The sequence below is a fragment of the Oryctolagus cuniculus genome, assembly GCF_964237555.1.
Source record: "Oryctolagus cuniculus chromosome 17 unlocalized genomic scaffold, mOryCun1.1 SUPER_17_unloc_2, whole genome shotgun sequence".
In the NCBI taxonomy this organism is placed as follows: domain Eukaryota; kingdom Metazoa; phylum Chordata; class Mammalia; order Lagomorpha; family Leporidae; genus Oryctolagus; species Oryctolagus cuniculus.
In genome coordinates this window covers 1,233,165-1,253,305 of record NW_027208203.1, presented here as the reverse complement: position 1 = coordinate 1,253,305, position 20,141 = coordinate 1,233,165, and the positions used below count along the sequence as shown (strand labels likewise).

Genomic DNA, 20,141 nt, shown 5'->3' with positions numbered 1-20,141 from the left:
AACCTGGTGTGCTGGCGCCCCAGGCGGAGGATTAGCCTAGTGAGCCTCGGCGCTGGTAAGAGTGAACTGTTTTAACCTCTCACCAACATTGTGAGATAATTTGGGCTGTCTCATACCTTTGACAACCTTTTACACTGTTAGTTTACCCATTTTGTTTTGCTTAATGTTCTTGTGTGTTTTTTTCATATTTAACAATCTGTAATTCAAATGTAAAATTCAATACAAGCCATTTGTAGGGTTTGGAATCTGTTGTTCCTTAAAAACAAGAATGGGGAAATGCAGCAAAATGACCTTTCCACTTTTTAAAAACATCCAAAGAATAGATCATGGGGCCGTGAAAGAGCCACTTCATCAAATCCAGTTTCTCCCTAGACCAATAGTCTTACACTCATTCCAGTCTTAATTGCATATCCCTGAATTAAAAGACTCACCATTCAGTTTTGCTTTCATAGCCATTTAAAAACACTCAGCACCAAAGCTTGCTCCCTGTAACACCAGACAACGCAGGAAGCTCCTTCAGCGTCCATGTCTTCTTTGTAAACAAGGAGCAGGGATGTGTAGAACGCAGAGCTGAGCCTGCACTGACATTTCCCGGAAACCGCGGGTGCCATTCAAAGGCCCAGATGCTCTCAGGCTTGCAGTGAATCATATGAGCCCTCAGCTTCCGGCCCCGCGAGCTCTGGGGCCGTTCTTTGCAGGGAGGCCCTGGGGGCCCTGGGGGACCCCAAGGTCCTGGAGCTCCTGAAGACGTATTCCACGGACCCATGACCGCGGTGGCCAAGACGGGCCAGCTCGCCGTGGGCGTCTGTAGTGGCCGCAGCGCGGCGCGGAGCCTGCGGCCGGGCCCTACCTCTCGGTGGACCCCGCGCTGCCCGCCGAGGAGCACGACGTGGGGGCTGCGAGAGGCGCTGCTGGACGAGGCATGGCCGCTCTTCGACCACTATTGCGCCCGGTTCGCCCTGCGCAGCGCCGGCGGCGAGGAGGCCGCGCCCTGTCCACCACGAGGTGGACTACGTGCCGGACCAGCTGCAGCACGAGCAGCCGCCCTGGCGCGCCGGGCCGAGAGCCCCACGGTGCGGCACGAGTGCGCCGAGGCCCTGGGCGCCATCGCCCAGCCCGCCTGCCTGGCGGCGCTGCGGGCCCACGCGGCGGACCCGGAGCGCGCGGTGAGGGAGAGCTGCGGGGCGGCCCTGGACGTGTTCCAGAGGAGTGCTGGCGGCCTCCCAGTATGCGGACGGGCTGGAGCGACTGCAGGCGGGCGTGTCCTAGGCTGGCCCCGCCCCCAGGTGTTGCAGCCCCGCCTCCAGGGGTTCCAGTCCCGCCCTGGAAGGCTCAGGACACGCCCCTGATGGTTCCAGCCCCGCCCCCAGAGGTTCCAGGCCCCGCCCCCGGACGGTGCTGGTTCTGCTGCCTGCTCCCGCGCCTCCCTGGGTGCAGACGCTCTGATCGCCCCACCCAATCAGGGACCTGTGCATCCGCCTGGCGCCCCCTAGGGCCTAGCGCAGGGCTCCACCGCGCAAAGTTCCCAGGCACGAGGCCTGTGGGGGGACCCAGGGGCTGTGCCTGAGCTGCTGAGAAGTTGGGGCTACAGTGGCTCAGGCTTCCCTCAGAATGGGGCAGCGGGGATGGGAGGCCTCGAACTCGGTCCTCAGGGTGGGGAAAGGGGAGCGGAGGCGGTCGCTGGCTGGACCTGGTGGGGTCACGAGCACCAGTGAACCTTTTAGCCTAATGTACATAGAAACTTGAAAAAGTTGAAGGTCAATATTATAACTAATTTTTTATTTATTTGAAGCACAGGAAAAAACTTGGGACACTTTGGAAATTCAGTGGCACACATACACTGCTATAACTTCAGGAACATTATACAGTTAAAAAGATTAAAATGGGAATAAAAGGGGAAAAATACTCTCCTGTTTCAGACACTACATTAAATAATTTTACCTGCCCAAACAGACCATTTACAAATATTTGGTCAATAAATTGCTAACATCCATAAAAAGGAAGATTTTTTTACTAAAATCCATGAATTTAAAAGATTGATATCTAAACAAGAAAAGACAAAACCAAATGGAATGAAAGCCTCTCTGTCACGTCTAAAATCGGGCTTTCTGTTGGGGTCTTCATACTCTTCTCTCCCTCTACCATATCCTGCTGGAGCTCCAGGCCCCATTCCTCTAGGACCCTGTCCACCCACAGGCCCCGCACCTCCCTGCCCAAAGCGCTCAGTGCGCATGCCGCTTCCCATCACGGAACCACTCATGGTGCTGCGGAACTCCAGGGTTAGCTTCGTCACCTGTGCCGCCGCCACCACCACCTGGAGGTGGGAATTTCTGGGACTTTCGCTGTCCATTGCTCCTCCACCTCCCATTCTCACGTCTCTTTCTCTTGGGCCCATTTAGCCCATATGACTGTAACTTTCCTCTCTTGGGTCTCATTTGTTCTTCCATCTCACGTTGATGAATCCTCATCTCTTCCTCCTTTCTATGGCATTCTTTCTCTTGCCTCAAGTGCATTCCTCTATGTTTCTGTATTTGGGGTTGTGAAGTTTTTCCATACATTTTAATTCTTCCTAGTGTCGCATTAGATCTTGGCGCTAAAGTTTGCCTGATGCTCATGATAGCATCTTTCATCCCGATTTTTCATTTGCATCCTTCATATTTTTTCTCACTTTGTTCCCTCTTTGTGGCCCCAAGAACCGTCACGGACCCGCCCACAGACGGATGCGCGACGCGGTGCGTTTTAGACCAGGAACCACGGGCGTCAGGGCCGCGGAAGGCAGGGAACCGAGGAGTCAGAGACGGAAACATGGGCTGGAGCCGGGACTCCTCCCAGAGCCTTCGGGTTCTGGATCTGCGCGGGCAAAAGCTGTGTCCAGGGACGGGGAGCATGTGCGCTGACCTCGGATGGAGACAGAAAGGACAAAAGGCCCCCTGGCTTTGACCATTCCCGGCTCAGCATTGCCCAGCATTTAAGGGAGAGCCGCAGGTTCCTGTGCAGGGAAGAAGCAGCAGACACTGCCCTTCCAACGCCCCCCTCTCCACCCACCCAGCGCAAGGTCAGAGCTGAGCCAGGGCAGGGGGGCCCCAGTTCTGCTTGAGAGCGCCAATAAATTTATGGCTAAAGGGACCAACGGTGACACCTGCATTCCATGTGAGCACTGGATCAGGGCTCGGCTGCTCCGCTTCGGATCCAGCTCCTGCTAATGCGCCTGGGAGAGCAGCAGAGGATGGTCCGAGGGCTTGGGCCCCTGCACCCACGTGGGAGACCCGGAAGAAGCTCCTGGCTCCTGCCAGCGTTGTGGTTATAAAGGGAATAAACCAACAGATGGAAGGTCTCAGTCTCTCTCTCTTCTCGTCTGCCTTTCAAATAAATCTTTAAAATAAAAATTCGTGTTGAAAACCCAGGATTCTCTTTTCTGATTGGAATACTTATGAATTTTTATTGCTGGAAACTTTCTTAACGTTTTCCTTTTAATAAAGCTCAAGAGTTTCTACAAATGGAATTTAGTGTGACTGTCCTGCGCTGCCCAGAGCCCCCGCATCACTTCCGGTCATCAGACCCCGCCTCTATTCCCCTCACTGCGCCTATTACAACGCTTGTGAGGCTTGTTTCTATCAGTATTTAAAATTCTGTATTAATATTTATTAGAAAGGCAGAGTCGGAGGGAGCTTCGACGACCCGGGATGAGACAGTCGCGTGGAGTGAAGCAGACGGGCCCGTGTCGGGAGTGCTGCTCCCTTGCCCGCCTGGGGCCTGGGTCTCCCCAACTTGGCGGGGCTGTCGGTCGCCCCCTGGCGGACGCTTCTATTTTTTCGTTCCGGCGCTCGGAATCTGGAGAACACTGGGCTGGGATCACAGTGCCCGGGAGCAGTTCCAGGAGCCCGGCAATACCCACAGGATCGCTCCAGCCATGCCAGAGACTGAGCTCCATACCTGTTCGCCGGAGATTGGACTCGATCTGGGGCTGTGGACCCCATTTCCTGGCTCCTAGGTCGTCTCGGGACTCCGGCATCGGGTCTTCCAGGATGCGTGCAATTCCGGGTCTCTCCCCCGGGGGAGGCAGCGGCCGGGCTCCGTGTGAGGGGGACCAGGGTGGTTAATGGGGGCTCCCGCGCGTGTGCATGGGGAGCCTGCTGGCGGAGTCCACACGTTTCCGAGTCTGCGCCCTCGGTTGCGCATTGCTGGGCCCAACCTGGAAGCACGTGGGGCGGCCCCGGGTTCTGCCGCAGCCGCGCGGTCCCGTGCATGGAGTTGGCCTCCACTGTCTCTGAGTCCCGCTCCGTGCGCCCCAGGGGCAGGGCAGGCGGCCGCGATGTGGACACACAAGTGTTGTCGGCCGCCCGCAAGGGGGAAGTGGGGCCTCACCTGGGGCCCCTCCCAAAGTTCGCACGTGGCCCGGCCCGGTGGTGAGGGTGTCCCGGCGGTGGACGGATGCCCTCTGCCCACCTGAGAGAGGGGCTTCGAGAAGCACAAAGCCTTGATGAGGAGACAGAGGGTTATTCCAATGTCCCGCGGCGCTTCTGCTCTGCTGAGATCTCCGCAGGCACAGCAGGTGCATGCACCTGGAGCCGAATGCACGCAGGGCAGCTGGCGTGGGGTGTGCGTGTGTGTGCATGCGTGCTCACAATGAAAATAATAATTACATGATAATGAAAATCCTGATGCACAGTTACGGTGTAAGCGAGTTATGCCAGTGTCTATGAATACTGTGGGGTGCAGAGGTTCCAGACACAGATCTGCGCTGGGCGCACAGGTAACCCGGTTGGCGTCCTTGTTGGTCTCTGTCACTGCTGCTGAATCTGCTGTGATGGACACGCGGACACCTGTCCTCCCCACGAAGGCGCCCACATACGGCCGATGGCGGCACAGGGATTCTGGCCTCAGGGATTTCCGGATCCCCGGGAGCCTGGGCAGCAGGGGTGCGCGTGGAGCGGCCAGGGAGCGACTGCTGCAGGGAGCCTCACAGTGCCTGGTGCTCCAGGCGGCAGGGGGCGAGGCTGTGCCTGGAGCTTCTGAGACCCCTTCGGCTGCCCGGGGGACCACCGCCCTGCCCACGGCTGCCAGGTAGCACAGGTGGAAAGGAGCCGGCAGGACCCCGACAAGGCCGGGCTTCTGACCCGCGGGAGGTGCGCCCGCACGAACCTGAGATCCACAGTGGCCAGGTGACTTCCACGCTGGGTGCAGGGCGCTCCCTGGCGGCCGCCTCTATAACCCGCAGGAGCGACTCGGAGGCCAGACCCTAAGCTGCCAGAAGGGATAGGACAGGGCTGGGGGCGGCTGGGGCTGGGTACCTGTCGGAGGGTTAGAGCTGACATTCATTTGTTGGGTGCAGGATAGGGTGTCAGGTGGGTGATGGAGTCCTGAGGTTCAAAGTAGTAAAAGGAACCTTGAGTGTCCTGACGGTGACCATTCAGGAATTTTCATCTTTGTTCTCTGTGCTTGTCCCCCTCCCCCTTCCAGGATCACAACTTGAAATGACTCATTTGCCCTCTGCCTGAGCTGGGGCATCTCCTTCTCCAGAATTACAGAGAAGCTCAGAAGTCACTCAGCTTGGGGCTGAGCTCAATGTGGACACCCCGTGTCTGTGCATCAAGCATCACCTCTCCCCCAAAAGAATCCACCCTCCACCCGGGCCAGGACCCCCCTCCCCACCCTTGCCTGCCTGCCCTTCCTCCCCTGCATAACCAGTGCCCCCCTCACACAGGGTCAATCCTGGTCTCCAGTATCCTACACCTTATTTACAACCCCCACCTCACAGAGCAACCCCAAGTTCCTTAGGCTGACACCTGTTCTTGCTTCCCTCTAGTGAGGGGCAGAGGCACAGGTGAGCCGCTTTGTGTCGTTTGAATGGCCCCAGGGCCCCTGGGGTTCCCTGCACAAATATCCAGACGGTTGATGAGGAACAGAAAGGATCTCCTAACCCATCCATCCCCAGCGCACCCTCCTCTTTGCACTCTCCCTCACAGCGCTCCTCCACTCCACCCAGCTCAGCCCCGCCAGGGGAGTCCCCACCACCTCCGTCCTTGCACGGGGTTATCCTGTGTCAGATGCTGGCCCCGAGAACCTGGGTCCTTATGGAACCCCTGACAGTCACTCGGCCAAAGGACAAATTCTGATTTCCCCTCTGCGCCATCTTTCCCGCTGTGGTTTCATCCTACAGAGCCACAGAAGACAGAGCCTGCAGGTAATGCTCGCCGCCCTCCCCCATCCCTCCTCACGTTCCATCAATGTCAAGAGCTTCAACAGTCACGACTTTGTGTCCCACACTGCATTTCACTGTCGCCGGCTTGGCCTGAGCACCGCCAAACACTTCCCGGTTCCTGGTTGTCTTTTTTATAGTATTCGTTTTATGATTGGTTGGTGCCCTTGCTTGTTGTCCAATCAGAGTCGGTCTCCCAGGAGTCCCCGCCCCACTACTAGGGCTATAAAAGGGGCTGCGCGCTCTCCGCCATTTTCTCCGGGAAGCCCGCCTTTCTGTTTCTGTCCGGGGTTGTGCGGTTACCTGACGGGCGTCCACGGCTCCAGCCCTGATCCCCGGACAAGGCGGCGAGCGGCAGCGGGGGACACTGGCAGGAAGGGTGGGCCCGCGGGTCGTGCGCCAGGTGAGGGCGCAGGTTCGGCCCGGGCCCGAGAACTTTCCCGCGTCCGCGCGGCGCCGTCCTGGCTGGCTCCTCAGGCCTGGCGAGTCCTGGTGTCCACTGCTGGAGCGGCCCCGTTGGGGCCCTGAGGCCGTCCTGGAGCGGGCAGCTGGGAAGGGAGAGCGAGGACCCCGGGCGTGCGTGGTCGTGACGGCGTCCGCGTGGCTCCTCTCAGAACAGCCCCGGCCGGCAGGGCTCTTGTGGAGACGCCGCTTGGCGGCCTCGGCCTCTGAGAAGGGAGGTGGAGCAGCCGCGCGGCCCCTCGTGGCCCCGGGGTCCGGGCGGTCCCCCCGGGGCGTGTGCACTGAGGGTCCTAGTGTGGTCAGGTGGACCCCAGAGGAAGCACCTATATGGTGGTGGGGGGTGTCCCCTGCTGGGTCTCGTTCTTCTGTTGGGGTCACAATGCCCGTCCCGTGCTGGGAATCCTCCTGCCATCCAGGGCTCGCCTTGGGGTGTGTCTGGTGTTATTCCCAGGCTTTAGGGTTGTGATTCCTACTAGTTTTCACTTCAGGATAAGAAATCCGAGCTGCCCTCCCCTCTCTCTGGAGGTCAAATTCTAAGACCCCCGAGCGATCCCTGAAAACACAGATCATATTGACTCCTATGTATACTATGTGTTTTTAAACGTACATCCTGCATGGAAAATTCCTATGTTACCCCCAGTACAGGTCCAGTATTTCAGCAGGAGGTTACAATGCTGGTTCAGATGTCCGTGTCCCATGTTGGAATACCCGAGCATGAGACCTGACTCTGGCTTCTGACTCTGCCCACTAATGCATATCTTGGGAAACAGCAGTAGTTGAGTGGCTGCCACCCACGTGGAATTTTTGGCACCACACATGTTGGTAGTGAACTAGCAGATAGGAATGTGGCCCTGTTTCTCAAATAAAATTAAATAGGCACATTAGAGATTTAAAAAGCAATTTCCTCATAAATATTGGTGCCTGTTACTATAATTAGTCAAGTTATAGAGGAAGAAAATAGATTAGTTTTAGTTGGAGTTACACTAATTTCTTGGTTCCTAAAACCAATGGATTATTTCTATCCTTTATAAATTAAGCAAGTCGTATTATATTTCCGAGCATGAGTTAGTGGTTTTTGCATACTTTAGTGAATAAGGAAACTTAAGTTTCTGTTTTTACATTCATAACCTAATGTTGTCTTTAAACTCTGTTTAAAATGTATGTGCCCTGGGGCTGGCGCGCTGGTGCAGTAGGTTAATCCTCCGCCTAAAGAACCGGCATCCCATATGGGCGCTGGTTCTAGTCCTGGCTGCTCCTCTTCCAATCCAGCTCTCTGCTGTGGCATGAGAAAGCAGTAGAGGATGGCCCAAGTCTTTGGGCCCCTGCACCCATATGGCAGACCAGGAAGAAGCACCTGGCTCCTGGCTTTGGATCGGTGAAGCTCTGGCCATTGCAGCCATTTGGGGAATGAACCATGGACGGAAGACCTTTCTCTCTGTTCCTCTCACTGTCTGTAACTCTACCTCTCAAAATAAATAAAATCTTTAAAAAAAAAGTATGTGTCCTAAAATGATTTGAGGATTGGGTGATAGTAGGGAAGAAGGTGATGAAGAATGAGTTATTTCTTGATGTGAATCAAAGAGGGATATTATTGATATGATATATAAATTTTCCTTGTGGTGTTGTGATTAGGAGGTAGACGGAGTTCAGTGTTAATTCACCGGTTAGTCTCTGTTAGGATGGTAGTAAGTTTGGACCATGAGAATGATGACTATGTGAAGAGCCACCTGATTAAATTAATGATTGGCCCTGAGGCTGAGTGAGTTAGGTTTGCTAAGGGTTCATCATGCTGCTGCTAGAGGTGAAATTGTTTTGTAGTCCTTGGCCAGAGTGAAGTTTACCTGTGATAGAGTTTGCAAGACAAAATAATATTGATGTTATTAGGCCATGGGCCAGTGTTAGAGCTGTAGATCTTGTAAATTTTCATGATGTTTGAATAAGAACTCTCACAATTATCAATGTTAATGTGGCTCACTAATGAAAAAGTGATTAGTGATTCCAGATGTGTTTGACAGAGCGAGATGGAGCTTGTTATGATTTTCCTCATAGGGATCCTCAAAAGTGAATAGGCTCTGTAGTCTGTTTAAGGGATCTAAGATTGTAGTGGCTCATATTATGCCATAGCCTCCTAGAATATTGACTTGGCAATAGAGGCCTCTACATGGGCTTCTGGTAATCATAGTTGAAGATCATATAGGGACATTTTTGCTTCTTTTTATCAATGTTAATTGGATGGCTAGGGCTAATGCTTAATAAATAGGCAAATACTTTCAATAACTACTATCAAAGATGCATCTTGAGGGAGGAAATGGCTAATGATGCTTTTATTTTAGGGCAGAGGCCAGTAATTACTGCTTCTGCTTGAGGAGTGAAAGCTAGTGCTAATAAGTAATTGAGTTGTGTGTGAGCATGTACAATGTAACTGTCTTAGTCAATTTTTTGAATCACAGAATATGAGATTGATTCTAGAGACCTGGTTTGTCTTTCAGTGCTATGGATTGTTATTTAAGAATGAGTTGTAACAATCACTGTTTTTTACTGTTTTTTTTTTCTTTTTTTTATTTAATAAATGTGAATTTACAAAGTGCAACTTTTGTATTGTTGTGGCTTCCCCCCAACCTCCCTCACTCCCCCGGCCCTCCTCCGTTCTCCCACTCCCTCTCCCATCCCCCCCTTTATCGAGTTTCATTTTCAATTACCTTAATATACAGAAGATCAACTTCGTATATACTAAGCAAGGATTTCAATAGGCTGCACTCACACAACCGCACAAGGTATAGGGTATTGTTTGACTAGTAGTGTTGTTTTTAAGTTTCATAGTAAAACACATTAAGGACAGAGATCCTACATGGGGATCATGTACCCAGTGACTCCCATTGTTGACTTAACAAATGGCACTCTTATTTATGACATCAGCGATCACCCGAGACTCTTGCTATGAGCTGTCTAGGCTATGGAAGCCCCTTGAGTTCACCAACTCTGAACTTGTTTAGTAAGGCCATATCACAGTGGAGGTTCCTTCCTCCCTTCAGAGAAAGGCGCCTCTCTCCTTGATGGCCTGCTCCTTCTGCTGGGGTCTTGTTCACCAGGATCTTTCATTTAGATTGTTTTTTGCCATCATGTAATGGCTTTCTATGCTTGTGAGACTCTCATGGACTTTTTAGCCAGATCCAAATGTCCCAAGGGTTGATTCTGAGGCAGGAGTGCTGTTTTGGGTGTTTGCCATTCTATGAGTCTGCTGTGTGTCGTGCTTCCCCCGCAGGGTCATTCTCTCCCTTTTAATTCTATCCTTCATTATTTGTTTACACTGGTCTTATTTGTGATATCTCTTCCACACTTACCCTATCTTTTTGATCGGTTGTGTACTTATACTTATCACTTTACCAAGTGTGCTGGCATTGGTACCTGCCTCCTTGATAAGATTGAGTTGAAATCCCCTGGCACATCTCTCGTTTCACCATTGGAGGCAAGTCCGAGTGAGCATGTGCCGACTTATACATCTTCCCACTCCCATGTTTAACAGAGATCACTTTTCTGTTAATTTTAAACGCCCAAGAATGATTGTGCATTGATTACAGAGCTCAACCAGTGGTCTTATGTAGAACAAACAGAGCAACAACAACAAAAATACTAAAAGGAATAAAATAGTAAGTTGTTCCTCAACAGTCTAGACAAGGGCTGATCATGTCATTGTCTCTCATAGTGTCCATTTCACTTCAATGGGTATCGTTTTAGAGGCTCATTTAGTTGCCATCGATCAGAGAGAACATATGATATTTGTCCATTTTGGACTGGCTTATTTCACTCAGCATGATGTTTTCCAGATTCCTCCTTTTTGTTGTAAATGCCCGGATTTCATTGTTTTTTACTGCTGTATAGTGTTCCATAGAGTACATATCCCATAGTTTCTTTATCCAGTCATCCATTGATGGACATTTAGGTTGATTCCATGTTTTAGCTATTGTGAATTGAGCTGCAGCAAATATTGAGGGGCAAATGGCTCTTTTTTTCTCCCCTTTAATTCCATTTGGGTAAATTCCAAGGAGTGGGATGGCTGGGTCCTGTGGTAGTGCTATATTCAGGTTTCTGAGGAATCTCCAGACTGACTTCCATAGTGGCTTGACCAGTTTGCATTCCCACCAACAGTGGGTTAGTGTCCCTTTTTCCCCACATCCTCGCCAGCATCTGTTGTTGGTAGATTTCTGTATGTGAGCCATTCTAACCGGGGTGAGGTGAAACCTCATTATGGTTTTGATCTGCATTTCCTTGATGGCTAGGGATCCTGAGCATTTTTTCATGTGCCTGTTGGCCATTTGGATTTCCTCTTTTGAAAAATGTCTTTTAAGGTCCTTGGCCCATTTTTTATTGGGTTCTTTGTTTTGATTCTGTGGTGTTTTTTGATCATTTTATAGATTCTAGTTGTTAATCCTTTATCTGTTGTGTAGTTTGTGAATAACATCTCCCATTCTGTTGGTTGCCTCTTCACTTTCCTGACTGTTTCCTTTGCTGTAAAGAAACTCTTTGATTTGAGGTAATCCCATTTGTTTAATTTATCTTTGATTACTCATGCCTCTGGGGTCGTCTCCAGGCATTCTTCGCCTGTTCCAATATCTTGAAGGGTTTCCCCTATGCTCTCAATTAGTTTCATGGTGTCATGGTGCATCTCTAGTTCTTTGATCCATGTTAAGTGGATTTTTGTATAAGGTGTAAGGTAGAGGTCTTGCTTCATACTTCGACATGTGGACATCCAGTTTTCCCAGCACCGTTTGTTGAAGAGGCTGTCCTTGTTCCAGGGGTTGGTTTTAGGTCCTTTGTCGAATATGAGTTGGTTATAGATGTTTGGATTGATCTCCGGTGTTTCTATTCTGTTCCAACCAATCACTGTTGAAGGTAGATGAATTGATTGTTAGCTGGGCAGATGGGAGATGGGAATAAAATGTTAGGGGATAAGATGATAATTACAGTGTGTAATCCTGTTATTGTGGGAATAACAAAAAAGGTGAATACTCTTTTATTCATTTTGTTTATTATGGAATTTAATCTTTGGTGATTCAATATATTTTGATGTGGGTTTGTGGGTTGTGTATTTAGAATTTTAGTTGGATAAATAAATACTGTTAATTTGATTGAGATCATATTAATTCATTATATTGGTGCGTCTGTGGCATTTCATTACAGAAATATTTTGCATTCAATATTAAATTGATGTTACCTAGATTCATAAAGATGTAACACAGATATTTGTCAGTTTTCAAAGTGTTTTAGTGGCCCTGGATTGAAGACATGGAGATATGGACTCACACATGTCAGAGTATTGTCATAGTATAGACCAAGTGGAGTAGATGTGAAGGTTGCTTCATGCAAGCATCTTGGGATGGAATTTGTTTTTAGATCAAATAGTGTGTCAGCTTATGGGTGTAAGCCATCTTCAGATGAAAGTAATATATGGATTGGTATTTCTATTTTTTATGACAACTCTGTTATCTACTGTATGCAATAATAATTCTCCTGGTTTCAAATCTTGTATGCATTTTATAAAGAGCCCATGGTTAAGCCCTCATATCTGTATATTCAGAGCTTCAGTATTGTTGGTGTCTTGTATCTTTTATGGTTAAGAGGGGTTGTTAATTTCATCTATCCTATGTATATAATTTGTAAATATGAATGAGCAATTAATATTTGAATAATAAAATATAAATAATAAAAGACAATTAAATCTGTTTCTTGGGCATCTGTAGCTCTTCTTATGGGCTAATTTGGTTGTTAACACAGGTGGAATAATGTAAGGAATTCAAGAACTAGTTAAGAATAAAATTATTAGTGTGTAGTTATGAGAGTGTAGTTGTTTTTTTCTATAATGGATGATGTAGCATCTTGGAATGGTAGTTGAAATGGATATGCCATAGGATATAAAAGATTTAAATCTATAAATAAGCCATGACAATGTTACGTAATATTTTTATTTATATTTTAACAAGGAAGGGTTATAAGGTGCTCCAGTTGTTCCTTTGTGTTTTTTTTATATTGTTTTTAAAATATTTTATTTATTTGAGGGCAGAGTTATAGATAGAGGGAGAGACAGAGAATAAATGTCTTCCATCTACTGGTTCACTCTCCAAATGGCCAAGTTGGAGTTGCACTAGTGCAAAGCAAGGTGCCAGGAGCCTCTTCCAGGTGTTCAGTGCAGGTGAAAGATTCCAAGACCTGGGCCATCTTTCACTGCCTTCCCAGGCCATAGCTTAGAGCTGGATCAGAAGTGGAACAGCTGGGACTCGAACTGGTGCCCATATGAGATGCTGGAAGTACAGGCAGTGACTTTGCCCACTTGCCACAGTGCCAGTCCTTTCTTTTTTTAAAGATTTATTTTATTTACTTGAAAGGCATAGTTACAGAGAGAAGTAGAGACTGAGAGAATGAGAGGTCTTCCATCCTTTGGTTCACTCATCAAATGGCCACAATGACTGGAGCTGAGCTGATCCAAATTCCAGAGCCAGGAGCTTCTTCTGGGTCTCCCATGTGGGTACAGGGGCCTAAGGACTTGAGTCATCCTCTTCTGCCTTCCCAGATGCATTAAAGGGAGTTGGATTGGAAGTGGAGAAACTGGGACTCAAACCAGTGCCCATATGGTATGCCAGTTCTTCAGGCTGGGGCTTTAAGCTGCTGTGTGACAATGCCAGTCCTAGGAGGATTATAACTATAAATAATAGTGGTGCTTGGTATTTGGATATAGTAAGTGACTTAATGTTAACTGTTATGATGAAATTAGTGGCTCCAAAAATTGATAAAACACTTCCAGGTGAAGTACAAAAATAGTAAATCACCAAAGGTCCTACATATGCTATATTATTGGCTTCAGGTGGCTAAACTGTCTATCCTGTTCCCAAATGAGCTTCTACTATAGAAAAAACATGTAGTAATGAAAATGATGGGAGTAATGAAACAAGGAAGATTATTTACTTGAGGAAATGTTATATCTGGGGCTCCGGGCATTGTAAATTTGGACAGTGTGGGTGTATTTGATTGAGTCAAGTGTGAAGACATGACATAGATGGCATTTAGTGTTTATATTTTCATATGCTTTGTAGTGAAATAAGGTGTATTTTGCCACATGTATATATTCTTTGAAAGTAGTTTTAGATTGTGGTGGTCTTGCACATCCTATGTGACTTTGGAGATATGCCATCCTCAGCACTGGTTTGTGGTTATGTGTGTAGATTATAAGTGGAAATGTATGGTCATACTTGATGAGTGTCTGTTCTGCATTGACCAATGTGTCTATCCTTTTGAGAATACTATGTGGGCTTTATTAGTCAATAGAAAGTGTTGACATGAAAGGCACTTAATTCCTATTTCTTGAAATTGCTTCAGTTACTTCAGTGCCTTTGCTTGTCCACATGTGACTTTTTAAAAATAAATGTGCATACCATTTTTAAATCAGGGGAAATTATGTAACTTGCTTTTTCCATGTTCATCACCCATGATTTCCTCATTAAAGCACAAATGAACTACAGATCCAGAGTATTGTTTATGGACATACTGGAATTTATTTAAGGTGCCTTCTCTCACTGAATGCCTGAAGTCCTCATCTCTCGGATTTTCTTATTATTGTAGGTTTATGCTGAAGCTAGTATTCTTTAAACATTTCTCTAAAGAAACACAGAAATCGCATTTGTTTCTAGGGCACCACATAATGGGCAGACAACATCCTTTGCTTATGCACATTCACAAGATGATTCCTATAGCATTGGCTATTTTTTTAACTTTTATTTAATGAATATAAATTTCCAAAGTACGATTTATGGATTACAATGGCTTCCCCCACATACTGTCCCTCCCACCCACTACCCTCCCCTTTCCCACTCCCTCTCCCCTTCCATTCACATCAAGATTCATTTTTGATTATCTTAATATACAGAAGATCAGCTTAGTATACATTAAGTAAGGATTTCAACAATTTGCTCCCACACAGAAACATAAAGTGAAAAATAATAGATGATTTTTTTTGACAGGCAGAGTGGACAGTGAGAGAGAGAGACACAGACAGAGAGAAAGGTCTTCCTTTTGCCATTGGTTCACCCTCCAATGGCCGTCGCGGCCAGCGCACTGCGGCCGGTGCACCGCGCTGATCCGATGGCAGGAGCCAGGAGCCAGGTGTTTTTCCTGGTCTCCCATGGGGTGCAGGGCCCAAGCACCTGGGCCATCCTCCACTGCACTCCCTGGCCACAGCAGAGAGCTGGCCTGGAAGAGGGGCAACCGGGACAGAATCCGGCGCCCCAACCGGGACTAGAACCCGGTGTGCCAGCGCCGCTAGGCGGAGGATTAGCCTAGTGAGCCGCGGCGCCGGCCAATAGATGATTTTTTTTAAATGATGATGAAATCAGATCAGACCTATTGTCATGTTTAATCCCAGTGAGAGTCAAGTTGGGAGTTGATAATTTCTTTCTTTCTTTCTTTCTTTCTTTCTTTCTTTCTTTCTTTCTTTCTCTCTCTCTCTCTCTCTCTCTCTTTCTTTCTTTCTTTCTTTCTTTCTTTTTAACAGAGGATCAGTTTAGTATACATTAAGTAAAGATTTCAACAGTTTGCACCCCCATAGAAACACAAAGTGAAATATATTGTTTGAGTACTCGTTATAGCATTAAATCTCAATACACAGCACATTAAGGACAGAGATCCTACATGAGGAGTAAGTGCACAGTGACTCCTGTTGTTGACTTTACCAATTGACACTCCTGTCTATGGCATCAGTAGTCTCCCTATGCTCCAGTCATGAGTTTCCAAGGCTATGGAAGCCCTCTGAGTTCTCCGATTCTTATCTTGTTTAGACAAGGTCATAGTCAAAGTGGAGGTTTTCTCCTCCCTTCAGAGAAAGGTACCTCCTTCTTTGAAGACCTGTTCTTTCCACTGGGATCTCACTCGCAGAGATCTTTTGCCAGAGTGTCTTGGCTTTCCATGCCTGAAATACTCTCATGGGCTTTTCAGCCAGATCCGAATGCCTTTAGGGCTGATTCTGAGGCCAGAGTGCTATTTAGGACATCTGCCATTCTATGAGTCTGCTGAGTATCTCGCTTCCCATGTTGGATCACTCTCCCCTTTATTTATTCCATCAGTTAGTGTCAGCAGGTACTAGACTTGACTTAATGCTGCTTGTGTATTATGTTTAAACTTCATGTGGTCATGGTCATCTGCCATTTCCTTTTTGTCCTCTAGGCTTTGTTTTACTCCTGAATACCCTTCTGCAGTCCAGAATGCCAGGATCCTGCTGGTGCTGGGAGTCCTACGGTTTCAATGTGGGAGGCCTAAGATACATGATTTCTAGTTGTTTCTCAGTGAGTCAGTGAGCCAGTCCTCCAGGTAGCTACATTGGCCTCTCTAGGACAAAGGAGTTCTAGGCAGAGCCAGCTCTGTAATCAGGCATTTTGTTCAGAGTCTGAGGCTTTCCTTGGCTTTTGTAATTCCCCATATATCCTCCTTGAAATCCCATACTGGAAGGGTTGTCCATCCTGGTGCCATGTTGTATAATTTCTATATGTACTATCTCCATGAAGTGAGAACACAATGTGAGGGAATGCTCTTAAGGTAGAGGTCCATCCCTGCCAGACCCATTGGCACTTGAGATTCTAAGCTCTTTGATTTAACCAAAAGATGGCTTTTCTTCCTAGTGGACATCTTTGGAAAGAGTAGTCAGCTCCCCAGTGAGCTACATTTGCCATAGGTTGTTTAATGACATGTCCCTGGGCTTGGTGTTGCCAGGCTCCCATGGACATGTCAGTGAAGGGATTTCCTGGGTTTGTATGCCCTCAAGATTTCCTATACTGGAGTGGACAGCCAAATGGCCACTAGACCAAGGAAGTAAATGTGTGTATGTGTGTGTTTGTGTGTGCTTTACTGTGTTGTATATCTAAGTTATTTGTATATATTCACGTTCTTGTTCTACTCATGCATGTGGAATCTGATGTTTGCCTATTTTACTTATTCCTGTGGTATACATGTTTGTATGCATTTGTGTTTATATACATTTAAAGAAATAATGGTGGGCCGGTGCTGTGGCTCACTAGGCTAATCTTCCACCTTGCGGCGCCAGCACACCAGGTTCTAGTCCCGGTCGGGGCGCCAGATTCTGTCCCGGTTGCCCCTCTTCCAGGCCAGCTCTCTGCTATGGCCAGGGAGTGCAGTGGAGGATGGCCCAAGTGCTTGGGCCCTGCACCTCATGGGAGACCAGGATATGTACCTGGCTCCTGCCATCGGATCAGCGTGATGCGCCGGCTGCAGTGCACCGGCCATGGCGGCCATTGGAGGGTGAACCAATGGCAAAAGGAAGACCTTTCTCTCTGTTTCCCTCTTTCACTGTCCACTCTGCCTGTCAAAAAAAAAGAAAGAAATAATGGTGCTAATGTACTCTTTTCTCCTAGGGAGTTGAAGCATCCTAGATGCAAGAATACAACTATACAGGTAAAGGAACCATTTCCTATGTTTATAGAGTGGTACAAATAGAGAGTTAAGTATGTATCTTTAGGAGTTTGTTCAATGTTTATGCATATTTTAAAGTGTATATTTCTCCAAGAACATTATTTTAGCTATGAATAGCATACAGAACAGAAGCTGCCCATCATGGGCCAGAAGTGTGGAACCCTGGCTGGGTTGAGGTCATTGGAGCCCTTGGCTGACCATCTCCCTTCCTGTAATGGAAGCCATGGGGGCCATAAACATCCAAGGAGATCCTTGGAAGTCCTAAGGTTTCGTCAGGGCTCTATGACATGGCAGACCTGTGCCACCAGCCTATGTCACCAGAGCTCAGGCCTACAAGGACTAGCTCCAAGTCAGAACATAGCTCTCTGTGTGGGAAAATTCTCCACAGAGAGGCCTAACTTTAGTTATGTTGGACTCTGAGTCACTCAGGCTCATGGCTGAATCAAAGGATGTGTTCTTTGGTGGAAAGAGTGACCATCTCCCCAATAAGATTCAGATTCTTGTTGTCAAGGCTATTTTGGTGGAAAGGCCCTGGTGATTGGTATGCACTAAGGGCCCCTGGAATTGGCAGTGAAGGGTCTCCAGGTGTCTTATGCTCCAAGCTTGCCAGTGAGGTGTAGAGGACCCAATGCCTCCTGGACAAATAGTCTATATACATTATGCATGTGTCTATGTTTGTCAGGTTGTGTTCCCCAGTGTTTTGTGTATAGTTATTTGTATTTGTACATTGTCTTGTTATGTGGATTTAAGATTCTTGGATTCCTTTTTTTTTGTTTCTCATTTTGGAGACATATATGTTTGCATGTATTTTTGAATGTCTACAGTTCTAGAAATATTGACAGTAGTAAATTTTTCCCATCTGCAATGTCATATCATCCCATACAGCTCCACAGTTAAAGGAACAATTGACTGTGTTTTGTAGACAAATATGAATATATACACAATTATGTACGCTTCCTCAGAGGTTTGTTCAATACGTATACACATTTACAGATGTGTCTATAATGTGGATTTGTCTAGTTTTAACTTTTGTTATGGACATGATGTGAGTTTCCACCTGTCATTGTTGAAGCAAGGAAAGGTTAATGAACAGGGGACTAGGGTTGACCCATGGTCCTGACTCCTGGCTTTGTCCACGGGCAATTTATATGTGCACACACCTCCAACAGTTTTGCCAAGTGTCTTGGCCTAGGATTGGTGGACCCTAAATTAGACACTCTACTTATACTTTCCACCAGGGCTTTCAGGCCAGACATCCAGCCTCTGACCTGGTGAGGAGTATATTTCATGTGAAGTATTGTCAGAAAGGGGTGGTAACCAGCCATGGATCCTGAGTGCCTTTCCAAAGGTGGGGGAGCATATAGCATGTGGACTCCAGGTGTTTCCAAGACAGTCAGTGAGCTGGCCCTGTAGTTCTCCTGGGCAGTCTTTCTAGGACATGCTGCTTGGACCAGAAGTGGCTTTCACTGAGTGTGTAGCCTTCAGGCCTGTGCCATGTGCTGAGCTCTGAGAAGTCCCCAAGGAACCCCATTTTGGTTGCCCTGTGTTAGGACCATCCCTCCAGCCTTGTGCTCTCTGACCTGGTGCCTAGGTATACTACCTACAAGATAATCTCACCAGAATCACTGAATGAGTGAACAAATTGGGTTAGAGGCAAGCCTTCACCTACCCTTGTTGACCCCAAAGTCTTTGAGTACCATGAGTTTTTCAAACTGTGGGTATTCCTTCTAAAAATGAGTGGCCATGGTTTCTTAGGAAAGAGAGGCCAATTCTCCACTGATGTTGATGCACTGACATGCCCATGGTGATTGGTGACATCCCTGGTGAATGGAAATATCAGAAAAGGGTCTTTCCGGGTGTTTCTGACCCCCATGCTTTCCAGAACAGAAGAGGAGAGCTCAATGGCCCCTATGTGAAGAGCATGAGTGTGTCTGTGTCTGATTTTGTATGAACTCCTTGAGGGCTGTGTATATTAGTTATGTATGTCCACCGTATTGTGAAAGTCATGTACCTGGGTATTATGGATTGGTTTCTATTAGGATTTATTTCTAGGATACATATGTTTTTATGTGTTTGTGGTGTACACATTTGTAAATTAAAGGTAGTCCTGACTTCCTCCTTCCTTTGAGAGGGAAACATCCTGGAAGGAAAGATAGTGCTTTACAAGTAAGAAACAACTTTATCTTTTTTCTCTTTTAAAAAAGGTTTATGTATTTGAAAGGCAGTGCTACAGAGAAGGAGAGGTAGAGGTAGAGGGTAGAGGGTAGAGGTAGATCTTTATCTGCTGTTTTATTCCCCAGGTTGCCGGAACAGCCAGGGCTGGGTCAGGTAGAATCCAGGAGCCAGGAGTTTCATCCAGGTCTCCCATGAGGGTGTAGGGGCCCAACCACTTGGGAGCAGGCAAAGTTGCATTAGAAGTGGAGCAGCCAGGACTTGAACTGGCACCCATATGGGATGCCAGCCCTATAGGTGGCAACAGTACCCACTACACCAGAGCGCAGCCCCACAACATTATTTTTCAAAGTATAGAGGTATTTATGAAGTTATATACATGCCTTTAAATATTCATTCAGTATTTTCACACATTTCCTTAAATACATCAAGGGAGGAATGTGTCCAAGAGAATTACTTTTGCTATGTATCCCTTGCAGGACTGAAATTCCCATTGATGAACCAGTAGTCATCCAGAAATCTTGTTGAAATGAGGTCCAGGGGCTCATGGCTGATCTAGAAGCTCAGTCTGTCCCTATCTCCTGATCTTAGATTATGCATAGAAGTTCACATCCCTGTGCCCTCCAACAAGGGAGATAACCCACTCAATAGCAGAAGGTCCTTTATTAGACCCATTCTTGTGCTTCTACCTTTTTTTTCATGCTTTATCCTCAGCCTCTGATGTGGGGATTTGTTGTCTCCCACATGTCCCTTTAGAATAGCCAATAAACCAGCCAAAGGTCCATAATATCCCTCCAAGCATATATGAGGCTTAACATGAATGGTTTTCAGCTGTTTTCCA

The 20,141-nt window shown here is 47.5% G+C and overlaps 1 protein-coding gene and 1 pseudogene across 1 annotated transcript in view; both read left to right on the top strand.

Moving 5' to 3' along the window:
• Positions 1–585: 585 nt before the first annotated feature.
• Positions 586–2,687, top strand: LOC138847877 (deoxyhypusine hydroxylase pseudogene; annotated as a pseudogene).
• A 3,778-nt stretch (positions 2,688–6,465) lies between these two features.
• Positions 6,466–20,141, top strand: part of LOC138842971 (caytaxin-like) — a 54,831-nt gene continuing 41,155 nt past the window's right edge. The window contains exons 1-2 of the mRNA XM_051840063.2: positions 6,466–6,602; positions 17,071–17,110. Of these exons, the coding sequence (XP_051696023.2) occupies positions 17,089–17,110 (22 nt within the window). The 5' untranslated portion in view covers positions 6,466–6,602; positions 17,071–17,088. The remainder of the gene's footprint in view (positions 6,603–17,070; positions 17,111–20,141) is intronic.